At 31.9% G+C, this 19,517-nt stretch overlaps 1 protein-coding gene across 1 annotated transcript in view; it reads left to right on the top strand.

Annotated features, from left to right (window-relative positions):
- LOC142342850 (uncharacterized) overlaps positions 1-19,517 on the top strand; it is a 111,970-nt gene that overhangs the window by 16,535 nt on the left and 75,918 nt on the right. The window contains exon 2 of the mRNA XM_075394477.1: positions 5,359-5,648. Within this exon, the coding sequence (XP_075250592.1) occupies positions 5,580-5,648 (69 nt within the window). The 5' untranslated portion in view covers positions 5,359-5,579. The remainder of the gene's footprint in view (positions 1-5,358; positions 5,649-19,517) is intronic.

Here is a 19,517-nt window from a genome sequence, read left to right on the forward strand (position 1 = left end):
ACCCAGAATTTCAGTACTTGCTGGAAAGGTGTAATTTTGCTACACTTGTAATTATTCTAGGTTAAGTACTTGGAAAAAAACTGCTCAAGCCCAAGAAATGCTTTTGAAATTTTACAATAGTTCTGAAAAATCCGGCTTTATATTTCTTTTATAATGAGCTGGTAATTTCATTAGCAAATGATTTAAGCAACAAAGAAGAGAGCTTCTTCATAAAGTCATAGTGTACCCATAAAAGAGATTTTCTATGCGAAAAAAGGAGGTCGATTTTTTTAACAAACAGCAGTAAGCAAAGTGAGCCTAAATTTGTCAAGTTGTTTTTTGTAAAACCGAAAATTGTAAAAATGACTTTTTCGAAATCTAAACACGTGTTTTCAAAACACAAGCTGACAAATCATGACAAAAATTGATCAGATATAATTTTTATGGGATGGTTTTGTTTTTATTTAGATTTAAGAAAAAATGTAAAAATCTCTTATAATCTAAAAAGTCTCTATTTTTTGTATTTTCAAGAAACAAAAAGCACACAATGAAATGCGCAAAAACCAATCTAATTATTTCTATCGATAAAAATTTTTATCAGTTGCTCACTATGTTTACGCACTATGTTATTGCAATTATTCTTGCTGCATTTTTATGGACATTTTCCAAATAAAGTTCTAATAAATGGAACCAAAAAACTTAATAAACCGAGACAAACGTTCATGATGATAAACCGAAGAACATATATGATTTCAGATAAGACAAATAAAATTTCATTGTATGTTTCATAGATCTCGTAATGACTAGAGGAAATAATATGTAATGTTTAATGGCTATTAAGAACCTAGTATGATCTTTTTACGATTCTTAAGACTCATATATGATCTCTCTATAGTTGCTACGGTTCATAAAACCAATTTTTTCCTATTTATTTTAGTTTCTTAAGAGCTTTTGGTGCAATTGCAATGTAGATCTAGCAAGAAGCAATTTCCCCGAGGACAAGAGCTAACGAAGACTGCTATGTTTCGAAAATAAGTGTAAGCGTTTGTCTCTAAGTGTTGTTTTCGGCTATTGGATGATACCGGTACATACGTGTGTTTCACATAAAACAAAAAAACTGTGGTGACGCATTGATCCCGACTGATATATTGCAAAACAAAGATATTATTTTTTTAAATCTATTTATTTTTCAAAAAAATTCTGGGCTTTTAGGAGACATTAAGCACTTTCTGAAAAGCCTGAGTGAATTATACAGTAAATAATTAAGTTTGGTGCAAATAACTTTTTCCTTTTAAGATCTTTTAATGTTTCTCGAGAGCCTTTCTTCTCTTAGTAGGTTTGCTAAATTTCATAAAACCATATATGACTTGGTATCATTGACACCAACAATTCTCCTATGACTGTATAATTACTGAGATTGTTTATGATGCTCAACCCGTGAAATCAGAAATAAAAACACAAAACTGCTTGACACTTAATGCCCCTCAGTGAATCTTTATTTGTTTTTATTGAACGCACTGCAATTGTTATTGGTCGGCCGGAGAAAATTTTTCCATAAAAACCATGCCAATTGTCAAAAAGTGCTGAAAATAATTATTGAGGTTGAAACCGTTGGATATTTTCAGAAAAATGCGTATCATTAATATTTTGGCGTATTTAAGCCTTTAACCTCGTAATAAAAATAGCTATATCTAGTGACAAGTTCATGCTTATTGTTTGTGTCCGTCAAAGTTTCAGGATAATTGATGCAGAAAAATTTTGGCACTTTCTAATTACATTTGAGCAAAAAATACACCTTTTGAAAAAGTTACCTTTCTCATAGCTATCAATTGCAATCAATTAATTGCTGTACTTCATGACTGGTTTATTGTCTATGTTTCTTCTCCTTAGTCATTGACCATTGCAAGTCTAATAAGATCTCATAAGATTCTTATCTGGCCGTACAAGATAACGCATTAATCTTGTAAGATTGTATAAGACACTCACAAGATTTACTATGAACCTAAAAGATCTCATAAGAGTTTTTAAAATCCGTAAGATCTTTTAAAATTCTTTTAAGATATGTTTTATTCTTGTAAGAGTTTCTAAAAATAGTAACAACTGGTAAAATTTTATAAGTATCTCATAAGGCATACCTTATTCTTACAAGATTAAAACATATCTTGTAAGTCCTTACAAGAACCTTATAAGACACACATTTTTCTGCTAAGATTGAAGCAGATCTTGTATGATCATAATAGAATTTTATAAGACACAAAATCTTCTTATAAGATAAAAACGTATCTTTTTACAACTTACAAGAATCTTTTAAGACACAAACATTATTCTGCTAAAATTAAAGCAGATCTTGTTTGATCATAATTGAATCTTATAATGCACACAATATTTTTATAAGATTAAACTTATCTTGCAAGATCTTATAAGAATCTTATAAGAAACACAACATTTTTTTAAGATTAAGGCTTTGGATGAACTGATGAATAGAAGCTAAGACAGAAACACTTTATTCGCTTACGGTATAACAGATCTTGTGAGTATCTCCAAGTTTTTTTTTGCATTGCTAAGAACCTATGAAGATACATGAGTAGCTAAAACGACTTGTAAGATTTTGAAAGATTGTCTTTGGCAAATATTTTGTATACCCTACCCTAACTCGCTCATTTTTCCGTAGACAAAGATCATTATTGTTAAAGTGCGCTTATAAGCAGACTCCAATTTAGACCAATGTTTAGACCAAAACTAGATATGATCGCGATGTGTGTGTAATATATGTTTTGTTCTTTGTCAGAGCTAATATTGTAAGATCGTAAGTAATAAATCTTACATCTTATAAGATTTACAATGTTCATATACAAACCAAATCTTACAAAATCTTACGTAAATTATCTTACTCTTATAAGTTTTGCTATTTTCTTCCACAGAGCAAATCTTGTAATATCTTATAAGGCGATACTTACCTCTTACAAGATTCACTCTGTCTTGTAAGATCTTACAAGATATGCAATGTCTAACAAGATCTTACAAGGTATGCTCTATCTTATAAGCAATTACAAGATATGTAGTATTGGTAAGAATCTTGTAAGATCTTAAAAGAATTGCAATGGTCAATGACTAGGGCTCCCATAATTCGAGATAGTTTAAAGCAATTGTGGATATAGAATAGGCTACAATGTTTTTTTATGAACTTTTATCAATAATAATAATAATTGGTTTCTACGCGTAATAGCACATGAACAGCACAATATCAACAGTAGTCAGTTCTCAGCGCGACCAGCATTATTCCCCGGAGGTTTGCTTTTTTGCAATTAGCATAGCTCGTTTGAGGAGATTATGGCCACTTTTTTTGCAGCTGAAACTTTGAAGTGGCAGCACCATTGCAGCCAAGGTTGGTCAGGCGGTGGTCGACCGGAAGCTATGCTCGAGTTAGAGCCCGTTCTAACTTAGACATCTTTATTTTGTCTTCCATTTTGGGCAGAAGTTGGTACTCTATTTTAAATTTACTGTCTTTCCGGTGATGAATTGGTGTGTGCACAGAGCGTGGGGGATATTTGGGCAATTTATTTCACACTTTGTTCATACACTCCCCCTTTCTGTCTCTTTCGTGGCGTGGGCTGGGATGTAATTACCCAATAACCCCGCATTCCTTGCTTACCTGTCTGGGCGCATTGCCCTGGTGGAAGTGATTTGGACCAATTTTGACCCAGTGTTTTGTTGGTTCTGTCCCCGGGCTAATTTTTATCTGGCGAATTTTAACAAGCTATTGTTTAGCCAGTGTTTTCCTTAGAAGGCAATACGAACGCTTTCTTAACCGATAGAATTTCAAACCTAATTTTTTGAGCCGCGATGTAATTATTGAGTCCTAAATATCTCAAAATTAGCTGAAATATTGTAATAGCACTGCCATAGTTATATGACAATAATATTTATGTAAATTGGCGTCAAAAATTTTTTCACGAAAGCGAAGCGGTTAAAAGTAAAGAGAGCTTTGTTTGAAAACTATAACGTCACCCCAATAAATTTGCAAAATTTCAATTGAAACAATCCAGTTTTCTACAAAATAGGCTGAGATAAATTTGGATCAATGAACGAATGTCTCCGGCAATTTTTTGGCATCAATTGGTAGCTATGTCAATCGCAAGCACTCCTGAAACAATTTGCCAACCCCACTCACCCCCTCTCCTCCTCCCCACCCCTCTGCGCGTTAGCCTTTCCCAGCCCGCAACCCTAACCACCAATCCTCTATCCACCGAGGTGGATATCACGTGTCCTTTTAAATTTCGTCTGTTATTATTACCCAATCTAATACACACTTCCTAATTCCCGTCCTATCACTTGCTATAACCGTAAATCCAAACACCCCTCCCCTTCACTGCCCTCACCCACTTCTACCCCCCCCCCCCCCTCCCCCACCCCACCCCACCCTGTTCCGTTCGCTTCACTTGCCCTATACCTCCTTTTCCTTGTTTCTGCTACTTAACATATCTTTGAAATAAGCCGCCCGCAATTTTGTAAAAAAAATACCAGCTACTTTTTGCCATAACCGCCTCGCCTGTATACACCGGAATAGCCCCCAAAAATGGATTTTAACTCATTTTTCAAGATGATGCCGTTTTTATTCATAACATTTCGTGTGTATTTTTCACACGCTCTCCTTATTAAAAATTTATCGCATTTCTAGCGCGTCTGTATATTATTTGCTCGCCCGGTTGGATTAAAACCTAGTTTCAATACCACTTTATTACCATAACTTTCCACCATCAAGGCAATTTTCAGGAAATCTTGATTTTATGCTTTTCACTTTTTAAATTTCCGAGTAAATAAATCACTTGAATGATGTTTTGAAATTCTCAATAACATTTACTTCACTTTTATAACACTGACCAGTTACAATAAACAATATATTTGCTTTAGCTCTTGAGGAAAAATTTTATTTTGTGTAAAATAATCTCAATTGTAATTTGTAGTTTTGCACAGATTCTAACCATTAAAAATTAATGGTTATCTTTTCTTTCCGATTACTGAAGTGTTATGCGATTTCGGTTATTTGAGACAATTCTTTTAATATGTAAAACTCACTAGTTGTTCCGCATTTTTTTTCGCCAAAATTCAATAATAAAATGCTGGCTCAACATAATCTTGTTTTCTGGTAAAAATTTATTGGATTAGCCGATTTCCGTTCCTTTAAATATTATAACAATATCTTGTTATAACAAAATTATAACAAATCTTGGCCATTAACTTGATAATTTTTTTTATTTGATTCAGTAATTTTTTTTTACTAACTACTGGTTATAAATAAGAAAAATTTCGCAATGAATTATCCGAAAGGCGTTGATCATTTCTTCCCTTCAGACTTTACCAACGATTTGTTTTGTTCAGATTTGTTTACAAACACAATACAAAACAATCATCAACAATCGAGCAATATTTACGCAAACAGTTGCCTTCACAACCACAACGACTTAAATGGCCCAAACAACAACAACAATAGTCGGTTAAACAACACAAACAACTTCACAGGAGACCTGAACGAATCAACAGCTGAAGGAAAACAAGGAGAAAGTCAATTTGAGCATCATTACCCACATTTTATCCCAGTCATGGAGATATTTGCAATCGCTCTGCAGGAAAGGCAGAAGACATGGAAACTTAGAGAACAGTTTAGCAAGGTTAGAGTTCCACAGGGTTAATCAGTTCAGATGTGTCAATTTTGGATAAATTCTAAAGATTATCAAACGTAGAGAGGGTTTTTAAAATTTTGTAAAGGAAACTGTACCTTCATAATTTTTGTACGAAATAGGTTTAATATAACTAACTATGAATAATAAAGCTAAGAAATGATAACCACAGTTGAATACAAAGTTCTTTCAATGATCCTGCATAGACTTTGCAAGATACGGCTTACGGGTGCTCGTATTGCAACATTAAAAATTCCGCCAAAAACGCATTGTTTGAAAACAATTTAAAATTAATTTATTGTTAAAAATTTTCCTCTCAAATTAAAGTTAATTATAAAAATAGAAGCAAAACCAGGGCCAATATGTAATGAAAAGAATATGAAACAAAAAATAACTGAATTTTACTTTTTTTATTTTCGTGTTTGTAAAGTTCACTATTCATTTATTGCACTTTTATTTTGTTTGCGAAAACTTTCCCAAGTAACTCTGGAAAAATTTTTCATTGAAAAAATTAATAAAACAAAAAGATTTTTTTAAAGAAATTCTTGCCGAAAAGTAACGTCCAAGAATCGTCTTATAATAATATCCGTATTGTCAACTCATATATTATCTTTTCATTTCGCAAATTTGCTTACTCATGCAAGATAGTTTTTGGTCCTCCAATTATCTTGCTTTTAAGCAAAGCACCTGTGAAATTGTCCGGAATTCCATAATCAAACCACTTTTGTATTTATTTGGTTACAAAATGACTGATTCGATTGTTCGATGAAAATAAAATTTTTGTCAAAAATGAGACGTTCAAGTGAGGTACATACTTGACTTGGTCGAATTTGAAAACTTAGAAAACTGGAAACTTGGATATTCCAATGAAGAGAAAGATTGACCGAAGAAAATCAGCAGTGAAAATCTTTGTCAATTACGTAGTCAAAAACGGTGGTGGATAGAAGACAAAGTAAAACTTGTTAAAGTGAAAGTAAATTTTCTTTCACCGTTTTAGTGACTTTCAACCCAACCGCTTCAAATTGTTGTTGTATAAAAACCAGTTAACCAACAGTTAGGGGGTTGTACTTTTTCTACGAGAGGAAGTTATGTTAAAAACATTTTTTTAAAAAAAATCTCCGGCAGCAATGTCTTTGTATTAAAGATAGTTGTCAAATAAAAAACACAAAAATCTCGACATTTGCGTTTCTATCTGCCAATGACTTGCATCCATAGATTTTTCATAATGAGAACCAGCCTATGGAAATAGCAAAAAAACTCAAATTAACTGCAGATGTAAGTTTTTCAGGCAATTTGTTGGTCAATTAAAAAATAATTAAAGCATTTAGACCACTGTTGGAACATTGCAGATCACCGTGTTGTCATTTCAAAAATTTGTTATCATTTTTTAATTTCGTTTTCTCAATAAAAAAGCAGTTTTGTTACCTCAATCACGCTATTATGGATATCTGCATGCTCATTGTTCAATTGTTTGTTAGCGCAGATCTCGAGCTGGCATTTAAAAAATTTTGATTATAAGTTTATTTGTTTGTCATCATCTCTAGTGAATGCTAGAGTTGCTCATTAAATGCGTAACTGATCACTACAAATATAAAATTTCAGAGAGACATTTTTCACAGACTATGAGTATTCCCTGCTACAAGAGAGCTATTACGTTTCTTCATTCTTTTTTATCTTTTGATGTTCAACGGGAAATCATACAAACCATAAATTTGATAACTTTTTAAAATTCCACAACAAAGGTGCTCGGTAATGTGCCAGACCATAATGTTCCTAACATGCTCCTTCTTTTTCGACTTAATTGTCTCCCAAATGAACAACTGATAAAAAAACTCGAACCACTACAAGAATTAAAATACCACTAATGCAACTTTTCATAATTGGGACTACGAGATTAGACAAACTGCAAAATAATATGGCAAAAAAACATTATTTGAGGCCATAAATCAATATAAATTTTTAGAAACAATTGGTAATAAAGACAATGAAGAATCAGATAGAAGCTTATCTAAATAAAATGACGTTTCCTCTACTAGAAACCAGATGGGGTTGATCCTTTATGAGACGAGCTAACAAATCGATTTAAGAAAACCAAAAAAACTTGAAAATCAAAAATCGAAAAATCAGATTCAAAGTCGTAAAAACCAATATTATACGACCAAAAATACATAATAAAATCAAATATAGAACCTAAAAAAGTCAATGAGATTTGTCATTGTTTAGTTTAAATTTTAAGACAACAAAATTACAACAAAACAGGTAAAACGCAAAAATATTACCGAAATTTAAAAAATATAAGATGAGAGACTATTTAGCTCACTTTTACCTCATTTGAACAATCGATGGTTCAGGTTTTTATAAGCATTAAGATATGGAATCATAAACAACCAGAATTTTTGGCCCGTATCAAAAACTCATGGACCAATTTTTTAATTCTAATGAAGGCACAAAATGTCAAAATTATAAGACAATCAGCTGAAACACAATGTCTTTGAAAAAACTTTTCTCTGCTTCACAATAAAGCAGACGGGAACTGTAGCAATTGAGACTAAGTTGCACGACCACAAAACGCTTAACAAAGTGAATAAGTTCGAAAATACACTGGCAGTTTAAAGCATTTAAAATCACGTTCATTGAAATCATTAGCTGTAAACTAAAGCAATTAAATTTTTTTACGCCTCCTTGAAAGCCATTTACAATCACCTTGATTTGCAAATATGTCATTCGTTTAAAAAGAACAAAAAATATGGAAAATTCAATTAGAAGTTGCGAGAACAGTTCGTTGAAGACGTTAAAACCATAAGCTATTAACTGAAAACTTTACATAAATTTAAATGGTCTTACTCCTAATGCCTACGGGAAGAGTCATTAAAGTGATAGTGTGATAAGACATCAAAAAAGATCTTAAATTAAGGTCAGTTATCCAATATAAAAAAAATTTCAGACAAACTCGTTTTCAGACAAATTTAATCATAAAACCGCTGAACAGATTCATTTTTGTTTCCAATTAAAGAAGGTGGCATTGAAAGTGTTATTTAGGCTCACATATACAGCTTTAAAAAGCCAACTGGACCTGAGAATAATGAGATTAGGATGTAAGACTACAAAAAGGGCAACAAATCTAGGAAAAACTTAAGAGTTCATTGATAGTTAAGAAAAACACTCTATGCTAGCCATGAAAGTCACGAATTTTTCTCTGAAACAAAATAGATGTCCAATTTGCCTCATTTGAGCGACGATAAGATCTGTCATTGGAACCTTGAACAGTGACAGATCTTATGAAAACTGACCTGCCTGTAATCGACAAAAAACGTAAAAATTTGATAAACGGAAAGACCTAAGACTAGCATTGCTATTGCTTGGCGTCTCCGAAAAAAATTAGATGTTTTAAGTTTTAGCATCATACATAATCTGGAGATAAACTCTTAATATCAAAAATAAAAAAATATAAGATACATTTTGTTTAGTTCCAGAACACCCTTTTAGGAATCAGAATCAAACATAGTTCTAATCTGAGTTGACAAAGTTTGCGTCAACGGTCTTTAGAACTGTACTTCCGGAAACTTTGGTGGGTTAAAGAAACACATTGACTGAAATTTTTCTTGAAAAGAGACCGAACTTTGAAAAATTTACCTAACTTTTAGCCGAAAATTTGGATTAAACAGCATCCCCCTGTTTATCGCTAAACCTAAAATCAATAACACTTCGTTGCCAATTTTAACATACTTCAGCATAATTAATTACGAAAAGTGTGAAAAAACTAAGGAAATCAGCTTTTTGTTCACAAAACTTTAAACCTCAACGACCCTAAGAAAAAAAAATTAAAATATATATTCTACATTTAAAGGTTTTCTAATGATATCAATCGCAAATCCATCCGCCAAAGTTGACTGAACAAAAAACAAAACCCAGTTGAGCATATAGTTGAGAAGAATTTCACCTGACGAGGTTCTAAAGAGCAAATTTTTTCTGTTTTCATTTTTTAGAATATGAGCGATACCCCGGCGCTACGTATTAAGTGATGGTTCTGTGCATCAAGTTAAAAAAAGGTTTCACTGATGTAAAGATTCCCCCGTTCACTGCGTTAAGATTATGCAAAATGAAATAATATGCTCGAAATTGGCAGCTGCAATCATTTTCAACAACTATTGCTTGTCAAATTCCAAGTCTCGTCGCTCTATATTTCCCAGCCTTAATCATATCTTATTTTCACTTTGAAGACATAGTTTATCACAAAGTTAAATTTAGAACAATTGGTGTGATTAGTTAATTATTTTTGGTTTAGAAATAGTTGAATTAGTAGAACTGAGTATATGGAAGGCCTAGACCCAGCAATTTAGTATTTATGATCGACTGAACAATTGGATATAAAGAACGTTTCTTTAATCAGTTATCAATAAATTGATTCGAAGTTGCCACAATAATCAAACTAGGATACCATTTCAGACTTTTCAGCTGCTTCCCGTCAGTGTCAATTTGTGTTCACTTTTTCAACTGAGGTTACGGTGCATTCATGCCGCAGTTGGTTTAAACTTGAGCCCTCAGACATAGTCTTAGATATCAACAACAACAAATTTGATCAATAAGCGTTTTTTTGATACTCCTATACAGCTGTAAATGAAGACATAGACATTTTTCTGATGATTCGATTTATTAATAGCCGCGAAGCGATAGCGGCTATTATTGGAGACATCCCGGTTTTTTTACAATCCAAGAATTGAATTGTATTGGTACTCTGTCGTTTTTTAAGATGTTTTCACACAATTTTCATGACTTTGATCTTTCAAAACGGGATAAACTGGTAAGGCCCAGTGGGCATTAAGTTTCATAAGAAACCCAAAGTGGGCTATAGTAGTCTTTAAATTGCTTAGTGCTGAAGCTGCTAGGAAGGGCTAAATTTAAGATTAAATGGTCACTTTAGAAGTTTTTGAGCCCAAAATGGTGCAATTTTTTATGTTTTTTACCAAATTTTTTGTTTGATTAGTTTTGTTTGGACGTTTGTCAAAATTGATAAAGGTCTTTTGCAAAATAAAATTGCTTGCTATGGCCAATTTACGAGCTTTATCTTTTGGTAATGCAAACATTCACAAAAAATTATGCAAACTTTTGCATTTTTTTCACAACTTTTGAAATTTTTTGTCATTTTTGAGCTTTAAAAACCTCAGGGGCCATAAAACCTCCTCGAGGGTTCGAAAATAAGTTGATGCATAATTTCTAATGGAATTGTAACGGTTGTCAATCTTGTTTTTATCAAACTGGTTGCGAAATTATCAAACTTTCTTTTAGTTTTTAAATTTTCAATATATTTAACAATTTGTCATTTTTATGGGTCAAAAGCCTCAAAAGTTTTAGCAAAGATTAAATTTTTGTTTAGTGTGCCTCATTTTCTTAAACTTTGGTGATTTTTGTTCTTTTTGATAGGCGCTGTTCATGTGATCTGCTGGATAGGTGAAGTAGTTCTATCTTGTTCATTCAATTCTTTGGATTGTATTTCAGTACTTGTCCTGCTATGTTTTTATAATTCGTCGTCTCCATCGATGATTCTTGCGACCTGACTGTTTGGAATCGACTTTTTCATTTTCAATGATTTCTACTGCTTTGCAGATAAAATACGTGTGCGTGACGTCATTTATTCACCTGACGAGGTTCTAAACAGCAAACTTTTTTTGTTTTCATTTTTAGAATATGAGCGATAGCCCGGCGCTACGTATTAAGTGATGGTACTGTGCATCAAGTTAAAAAAAGGTTTTACTGATGTAAAGATTCCCCCGTTCACTGCGTTAAGATTATGCAAAATGAAATAATATGCTCGAAATTGGCAGCTGCAATCATTTTCAACAACTATTGCTTGTCAAATTCCAAGTCTCGTCGCTCTATATTTCCCAGCCTTAATCATATCTTATTTCCACTTTGAAGAGATAGTTTATCACAAAGTTAAATTTAGAACAATTGGTGTGATTAGTTAATTATTTTTGGTTTAGAAATAGTTGAGTTAGTAGAACTGAGTATATGGAAGGCCTAGACCCAGCAATTTAGTATTTATGATCGACTGAACATGTGGATATAAAGAATGTTTCTTTAATCAGTTATCAATATATTGATTCGAAGTTGCCACAATAATCAAACTAGGATACCATTTCAGACTTTTCAGCTGCTTCCCGTCAGTGTCAATTTGTGTTCACTTTTTCAACTGAGGTTACGGTGCATTCTTGCCGCAGTTGGTTTAAACTTGAACCCTCAGACAAAGTCTTTGATATCAACAACAACAAATTTGATCAATAAGCTTTTTTTTGATACTCCTACACAGCTGTAAATGAAGACTTAGACATTTTTTTGATCATTCGATTTATTAATAGTCGCTAAGCAATAGCGGCTATTATTGGAGACATCCCGGTTTTTTTTACAATCCAAGAATTGAATTGTATTGGTACTCCGATTTTTTTAAAGATGTTCTCAAGCTGCTAGGAAGGGCTAAATTTAAGATTAAAGGGTCAATTTAGAAGTTTTTGAGCTCAAAATGGTGCAATTTTTTATGTTTTTTACCAAATTTTTTGTTTGATTAGTTTTGTTTTGACGTTGATAAAGGTCTTTTGCAAAATATAATTGCTTGCTATGGCCAATTTACGAGCTTTATCTTTTGGTAATGCAAACATTCACAAAAAATTATGCAAACTTTTGCATTTTTTTCACAACTTTTGAAATTTTTTGTCATTTTTGAGCTTTAAAAACCTCAGGGGCCATAAAACCTCCTCGAGGGTTCAAAAATAAGTTGATGCATAATTTCTAATGGCATTGTAACGGTTGTCAATCTTGTTTTATCAAACTGGTTGCGAAATTATCAAACTTTCTTCTAGTTTTTAAATTTTCAATATATTTAATAATTTGTCATTTTTTCGGGTCAAAAGCCTCAAAAATTTTAGCAATGATTAAACTTTTGTTTAGTGTGTCTCATTTTCTTAAACTTTGGTGATTTTTGTTCTTTTTGATAGGCGCTGTTCATGTGATCTGCTGGTTAGGTGAAGTAGTTCTATCTTGTTCATTCAATTCTTTGGATTGTATTTCAGGACTTGTCCTGCTATGTTTTTATAATTCGTCGTCTCCATCGATGATTCTTGCGACCTGACTGTTTGGAACCGACTTTTTCATTTTCAGTGATTTGTACTGCTTTGCAGATAAAATACGTGTGCGTGACGTCATTTATTCTGTCAATATTACTTTCAGGTCAATTGCGTAACTTACCTCACTCAAAAAATTTCTTCTGAACTCGCTTAACGAACTCTAAATTCTATGAACATTTACTAGTTAAAGGCAAATAGTGTGCATCTAGGTAGTGTCAAACGTATATGTTCTAATTCTTGAGCATTAGAGTCTTGAGATTTGATTTCAAATATTGATTTCGAAAAACTTCCTTTAGGGTTTTTTCCTTATAGAGCGTACGTGTTTCATGAAAATGACAGTGCAAATCTAACCAAAAAGTCTAGTGGGCTATTAAAGGATGGTAGTCAATCTGTCTATCTAATCTCTTTAGTTTTTTCAATTCATGAAAGGCCACAAGCGTCCATTGCGGCTATTTTCCGGCCATATGCCGGCTATCTTTACTAACCAGTAACTACATTGATACCTGTCTACGTCAGACGACAAGCATCAATGTAAGTACTGCGTGATTAAAACGCTTTTACGACTGGAAGAGAAGTATTGGCGGAGAGCCAGATTAATTGACATTCTTGATTATTAATTTGTTGAAGTGTGTTTGAAACAGGAAATCGCTAACATGAAGACGAATTGTTGACTTAAAGTGCAAATAGATGAAGGAGTCTTAAAATTATTAAAGCCACTTTCCGAAAAAGTTAAAAAAAATTAGGTTTCAAGAAACTTTTGCTGAGCGACCGAAAATTTTGGTCTCCAGCGGTATTTTCAATACAGTTTTTTTAAATGAGTTTAAAATCATTTTTCTACTCAAAATCAGTAGATATAAGAGATCTAGTTGCCGTACATCAAGTGGGTTTTTCAGTCAGTGCTTTTTAGGCTCCAGATTTTTTGATGGCTTTTACTGCTTTTATGACATCTATTAGTGATAGAATGCTGCAAGTGTATTGAAGATGAGAAAACAACTTGCAAAGTTTACCATTTTTGGAACCAATATATATTCTTGCATTCTTGGTTTTTGGTTGTTTCTTTTTTCTTTTTTAAAAATTTTCTCCAGTATATAATTCAAATCAATGTCTAGTCCTTATTTGACATCGAGTCTGATTTTGAAAGAAACATTGTTTCATTTCTTCCTAAAAATTTTATGGTTTATATTTAGCGTTTGTCATTGTCCGCGCTGGCAGTACATTGCCAGAGATTTAAATTTTGACAAACTATTGTTTTTTCGAGAACTAATGTAATTAAAATATTCAACTGTTCACTGCATCGTTTTCAAATCTTTAGACTAAGGATAGTTTTTGACGCTTTCATTAAACAACAAATCTCCACGTTTTGTTCTGAGTAGTTGTCTGATGATTTCAAACTTGAATAGTTTTTTATTGTAATGCAGTTGAAAGAATATATGTCGTGTACAAACTGGTATTTTTCTATTTTTTTTCAATTTTCTTGTTATAGTTAGTTTCCAATTTTTAAATATTTTGGCTGCTTAACCATATAGCAGTGAAAGCTTTGTAAACTAAAAACTTCGAGACATATTTCACTAATGATATGCTAGCTCCTTCTTTAAATGTTACGTACTATTCTTATTTTGCTCGCCTCCTAATTTTTTTTAAATTTATCTTTTTGTTTTTTTTTTCAAATTTTCTAGTAATTTCTCGTAACTTGTGTAACTGATATTAATTAACGGCAATCTTGTTCTATTTCTATGTAAACGTAGTTTATTTCGGTTAAATTAGTGACATGTCAGTTAATGTGGAAGCTTCCCTGCATTCGTTTGTTATCAGTTTTTTCGCCATTGCTTTTGGAGCAAAAAAAATTACAATTTATTCTTTAACTTTTAGTGCGTTTTCTTTTATCCATTCAAAATTTATGTTCTTTTTATTTCAAATGGGAGTTAAAAACCTATGTATGGAATGCTCCGTGCTTGAGAAAAATCTCGAAAGAAGAGTTTGCTGAAACTTCGCATTTGCTTCACACTTTATCTGATAAGACTTACAGATTCTGCCATTTTTGCTGCATTTTGTAAAATGTATATATATTTTAGCTCCAGAAATAGACAAAACAAGATGAAAAACATCAATGCGAATAAATCATACCTATAAATGCACAAAGTAAAATGCACAAGAAAAACTATTTAAAATTTCAATTGAACAACAATTTTCAAAAGGTTAAGTTCAGTTGTTTTTTATGGTTAAACGTGGCAGGCGTATTTTTTTTTTAAAATTAGCACTTTTTAGTCAGATTTTGAACAAAAAGTGTTATTCCAAGATAAGTTTGCGGGAAAATATATATTTTTAATGAAGTAAATCATATTTTTGTCCCTGATTCTGACAAGTACAATTTTTCAAACAATCCTGATTTTTTTTTTGCTTTTTTAATATACCCAGTGATAAAAGTTATTGCATAATAATTATTTTGTGTTTGTAAAAGAGGCATTCGAATAAACGGAGTTAAATGTGATAATATAACAAGATTTTGATTGAATTTTTGTTGCTGATTTACAAAATAATCCGGTGAGTGATACAAATTGTACCGAGAAGGGCAAAATGTCGTTTGTCTTCGACTATCGACAATTCATTGAATCTATGCACTTTATATTGACTTCTTGAAGTCAAATATATTGACCCAATTCGTTTTAAATTCAACAACATGACATAATGTTTCACTCTGTCATCAATCTAGCTTACGTTTAAAATTTCTGTGCTTCTAAGACTCTAATGTTTCACCAATCGAATTTTGGCTTTTTTTGTTCATTAGTGCTGCTCTTTTGTTTTTAAGCTGCAAGCAGCTTTTTAACCGGTTGACCATGCTAGCTTGAATCAAAATTTATTGAATTAATTTTGTTACCGCAGGTTTTTTTTACAAAATGAAAATGCCTTAAGAATGCGGTAAGGAATGGCGAATTAAAGTTTTTTTGAAATAACGGATTTTAATTCCAAAATGCCTTAGCTAGTCACATTTAAAAATATTTACAATGATAATTGATTATTTGAGCAATTTTATTGAAACAAATTATGAAACAAAGAAAAGCGGCTGCATTTTTTAAAACACACTTTATCATGAGAGTTGAAGTAGGTTTGATTTCTGGGAAATTCTAAAAAGCAAATGAATTTCCGGAAAAAACAATTGTTTATATTTTTGAGGTCAAAGTTATATATAGTGTATTTTAATAATACCAGATTATATACTTTTTTATCCTCCATTAGTTTTGAAGCGCTTCAATTTTTGTGGTTTTTGGGATTTTCTATCAACTGGATTATTATCAATTGAAAACAACTCCTCCAATATGCTGGAAAAAGAATGTAGATAAATATTACTGCTATGAAAAATTTTACGTTGTTAGAGTTATTGCAGGCAGAAACCAAAAAAGATCTAAATTTTTAATTCTCGAAAAGATTAAATAGCAATAAAAAAGTCTTTTGTTTCAATATTTTCTAGAATATCTCCGAAAAGGTATAGAAATATTGATACAAGAATTCTTCATTTTTCATTTATAATTGCAGAGCTTATTTCAATTTGTTTTTAACTTAACTTGTTACTTAAATAATAACTAGTTGTTTTTAGTTTTTTGTTAAAAATTTTAAAATCCTGATGTAATCAACATGCCAAATGCACAATTAGGTGCAAATCAGCCAAAAATTGTGCACTAAAAGATTTAATAACTTGCTTATAAGTTCTTGCCTTTTTCTGTCAATTTCAAAAGCTGGGATTGTCCAAATTTATTAATTTCTGCGCTTCTATCACGAGCTAACGAGATTTGACGTTGGAAAGATGTAGCGTAATTTTGTCTTTTGACGCCAAGAATCCAGCAAATGTTTGCTAGAATATGCAAAAACATGAAATTTTATATTTCTTTCTGGCATTGATAGAGACCTTTTGGCGAGCTTATGGAATAAACATTAATTAACTTTAGCAACGATAACATTTTTTGATTTCTCAACGAAAGCAGGTTACTAACGTTTTTTTTTATCACAGAGAAGATCACATCAAGAATCGAGACAATTAATTTTAAAACGAAAGTAGAAGTTGACAAGGCCGTTCAATAACAGTAGATCAGACATAGTGATGTCTCCGTATACTTGGGATCATTTATGATACCTCAAATTTGGTGTTAACGAATTTTATTTTTTTTTCCTAAGAAATTTACTAGTCAATAATATTAACCTCGAAAAACAGAAAAGCAACCACAGAAAAGTATGAAAGATGCAACATGCCTACACCGCACGCGACCTCAGATTGACGTGTGGGGATTGCCAGCACAGCACACAATATGAAGCATAATCGGCAGGAAAATTAAGAATAAGCAGACTTACACATTTTTGACAATCCAACAAAGCAAAGATTCAAGACTGATATCTGACAGGTCTTTGGAAAACATTTAATGATCTCACCTATAAGAGTTGTTTTCAATTGAAAACGTGATAAACTTTTTTTTAAACTCTGTCAGTAATCGTTAATTTTTAATTAAGGCTTTTATCAATTTTTTGGGGTTTTTGTGTTTGCCCTCTCGGTTTAGTATTCTTGTGTCCTCTTAATCACGCTTCAAAACTTTTTCCTTCGTTTACCCCTCAGCAACTGAGCTGCATACATGACGCCCTTTTTAACACTTTTGAGTTCAAAAAATTATTTAAGTTAAGTGTAGTTTATATTAAATTTGAAAAATTATAAATAAGTTTAAATTATAAGTTTAAATAATTTTAAATTAAAAATTTAATAAAACTACAGATTATCTACTGCGTTCTATGTTCTGACGTATTTCAATAAGAAAAGGTCACAGAAATCAGTAATTTTACTGCAGAATGCCATCAAAATATTTGTTCTGACCCAATTTAGTGGTAAACAACTGTATGCTCAACTGTTTTTTTATGAATAAATTTTCGACGCTCGATATGTTCACCGAAGAGAGTTATGAGTGGTATGTTTAGAAGGCTGGTCTAGCGTTGAATAACAAATCAAAAAGATTTTGAATTTTGTTTTTTCCGAGGAAATACTTAGGTTTAAAGTTTTTTGATCGTAAGACTCACTTCCCTTGTTTTGCTGACGATTCTTTTTCATGATACAATGTAGTTTAATTTTGATATGCAAGTTATATTTTATCTTAAGCTTTTCAGAATTGCTTATTGTTTTTTTTAACTAGACGGATATTGAGTTCCTGTCGTAATTAATGCTTGCTGATTTTTTTCATGTGGTTGTTTGTCTTATCTCTTAGTCTGTCTTGTTTTCTCGCATTGGCCCTCTAATAAGGCATTTTTTGTGGTTATAGTTGAAAACATTTCAGTAAAATGGATACACCAGTAACTTTGAACAATGTATGAAATTTGAAAGTTTTCTATCTTCTACTCATTTGGTTGATATGCAAGTTAAAAATGCAGTTGAGCGGGGTCGGAACATTATGCTCGAACGCACATTACCGAACTTCCTTATTCGAAATATTCTTATTCCCAATAGAAGAATGTTTTATGGAAATATTTTATTTTTGTACAACAAAGTTTCTAGGAAACAATATTTTTTGAAAAACAATTTTCTTGGAATTGAAAATTTTCCAGTTTCTTGTTTTTGTCAGAAGTCAATTAATTAAAACTCTGTATCTTAAGTTTGCTCTTCGTAAAAATGTCTGATCAACCGTTTCTGAATATGTTTTAAAATTTGCAATCAGGCATTGGTTACACTGAAAGTGAAGTAACTCACGGTGTATAACACTTTCGCTCACATGGTTGTAGATAGGAGTCATCGTAAGTGTGTAACAAACCTTTCAAGACAGTTGTGAAAACTTTTTGCTTTTTTAAAGTTGGACAAGGTGACAGTTAATAGCAAACTGATCCATTTACTGATCAATAATAAATTATGAAAGAATTTGTTTCCGAAAACCATTTTTAATGAAGTCATAAATTATTTGCAGGTTGAGATCTCCAGTAAGCGATTTACTTTATTTTCATCTGTTTTTAAACACGTTAAAAGCCTTAAAATCAAGAACTGGACAAACTCATCAACTTTTTTAAAACCCAAAAGGACAGCAGAAGTTGGATATGATAGAGGCCTATGAGCAGTCTTTGAAACCTTGTAAACTAATTGTTTTAGCAACCAAAATATTTATGAGAATAACGAGTTTCGTCTATAGGATATCAGTACGAGCATCTACCGATAACTAATTTTTTGATTAAATTTACTAATTTTTGTAACCACCTTTCACTTTTCCTATCTTAATACATTGAACGTGTGAAACATACTTACAACATGGATGATGAAAAACTAATGACCTAAATGGAAAGTTCATTCTGTGGAAAGTTCATCCACTTGTAACACGAAAATTGAAAAGTGGAAGTAAATTTCGGCCGCAAAATTTTTTTCGTGGAAGCTCCTTCATTCCGCAATACTGCCGTAATTAGATTTCACTTAATTTGCGAGCCCAAATTGCATTTTAGAGGACTGGAAGCAAAAATTAATTTTGAAAGGCACTGAATTTGCTTTTTAAGTGAAGTGACTCGAAATATTACAAAACTTTACAAAGTCGCCCTAAACAAAATTGACTTGTAAAGAAATCATGGTCCACAAAACATAAAAACATCAAAATTTAATATAAAAACCTGACAAATTCTTCTACAATAATGAGAATTAAATCTATGTTTCATGAGTGTGTAACTGATTAATCACTCCCTAAATTGTGTGCAATTAAATTATTTAGATAAACTCTGAATTTGAAAGTCCTGTAGTAAT

This window comes from Convolutriloba macropyga, chromosome 1, assembly GCF_964194025.1.
Source record: "Convolutriloba macropyga chromosome 1, txConMacr16.3, whole genome shotgun sequence".
NCBI lineage: Eukaryota > Metazoa > Xenacoelomorpha > Acoela > Convolutidae > Convolutriloba > Convolutriloba macropyga.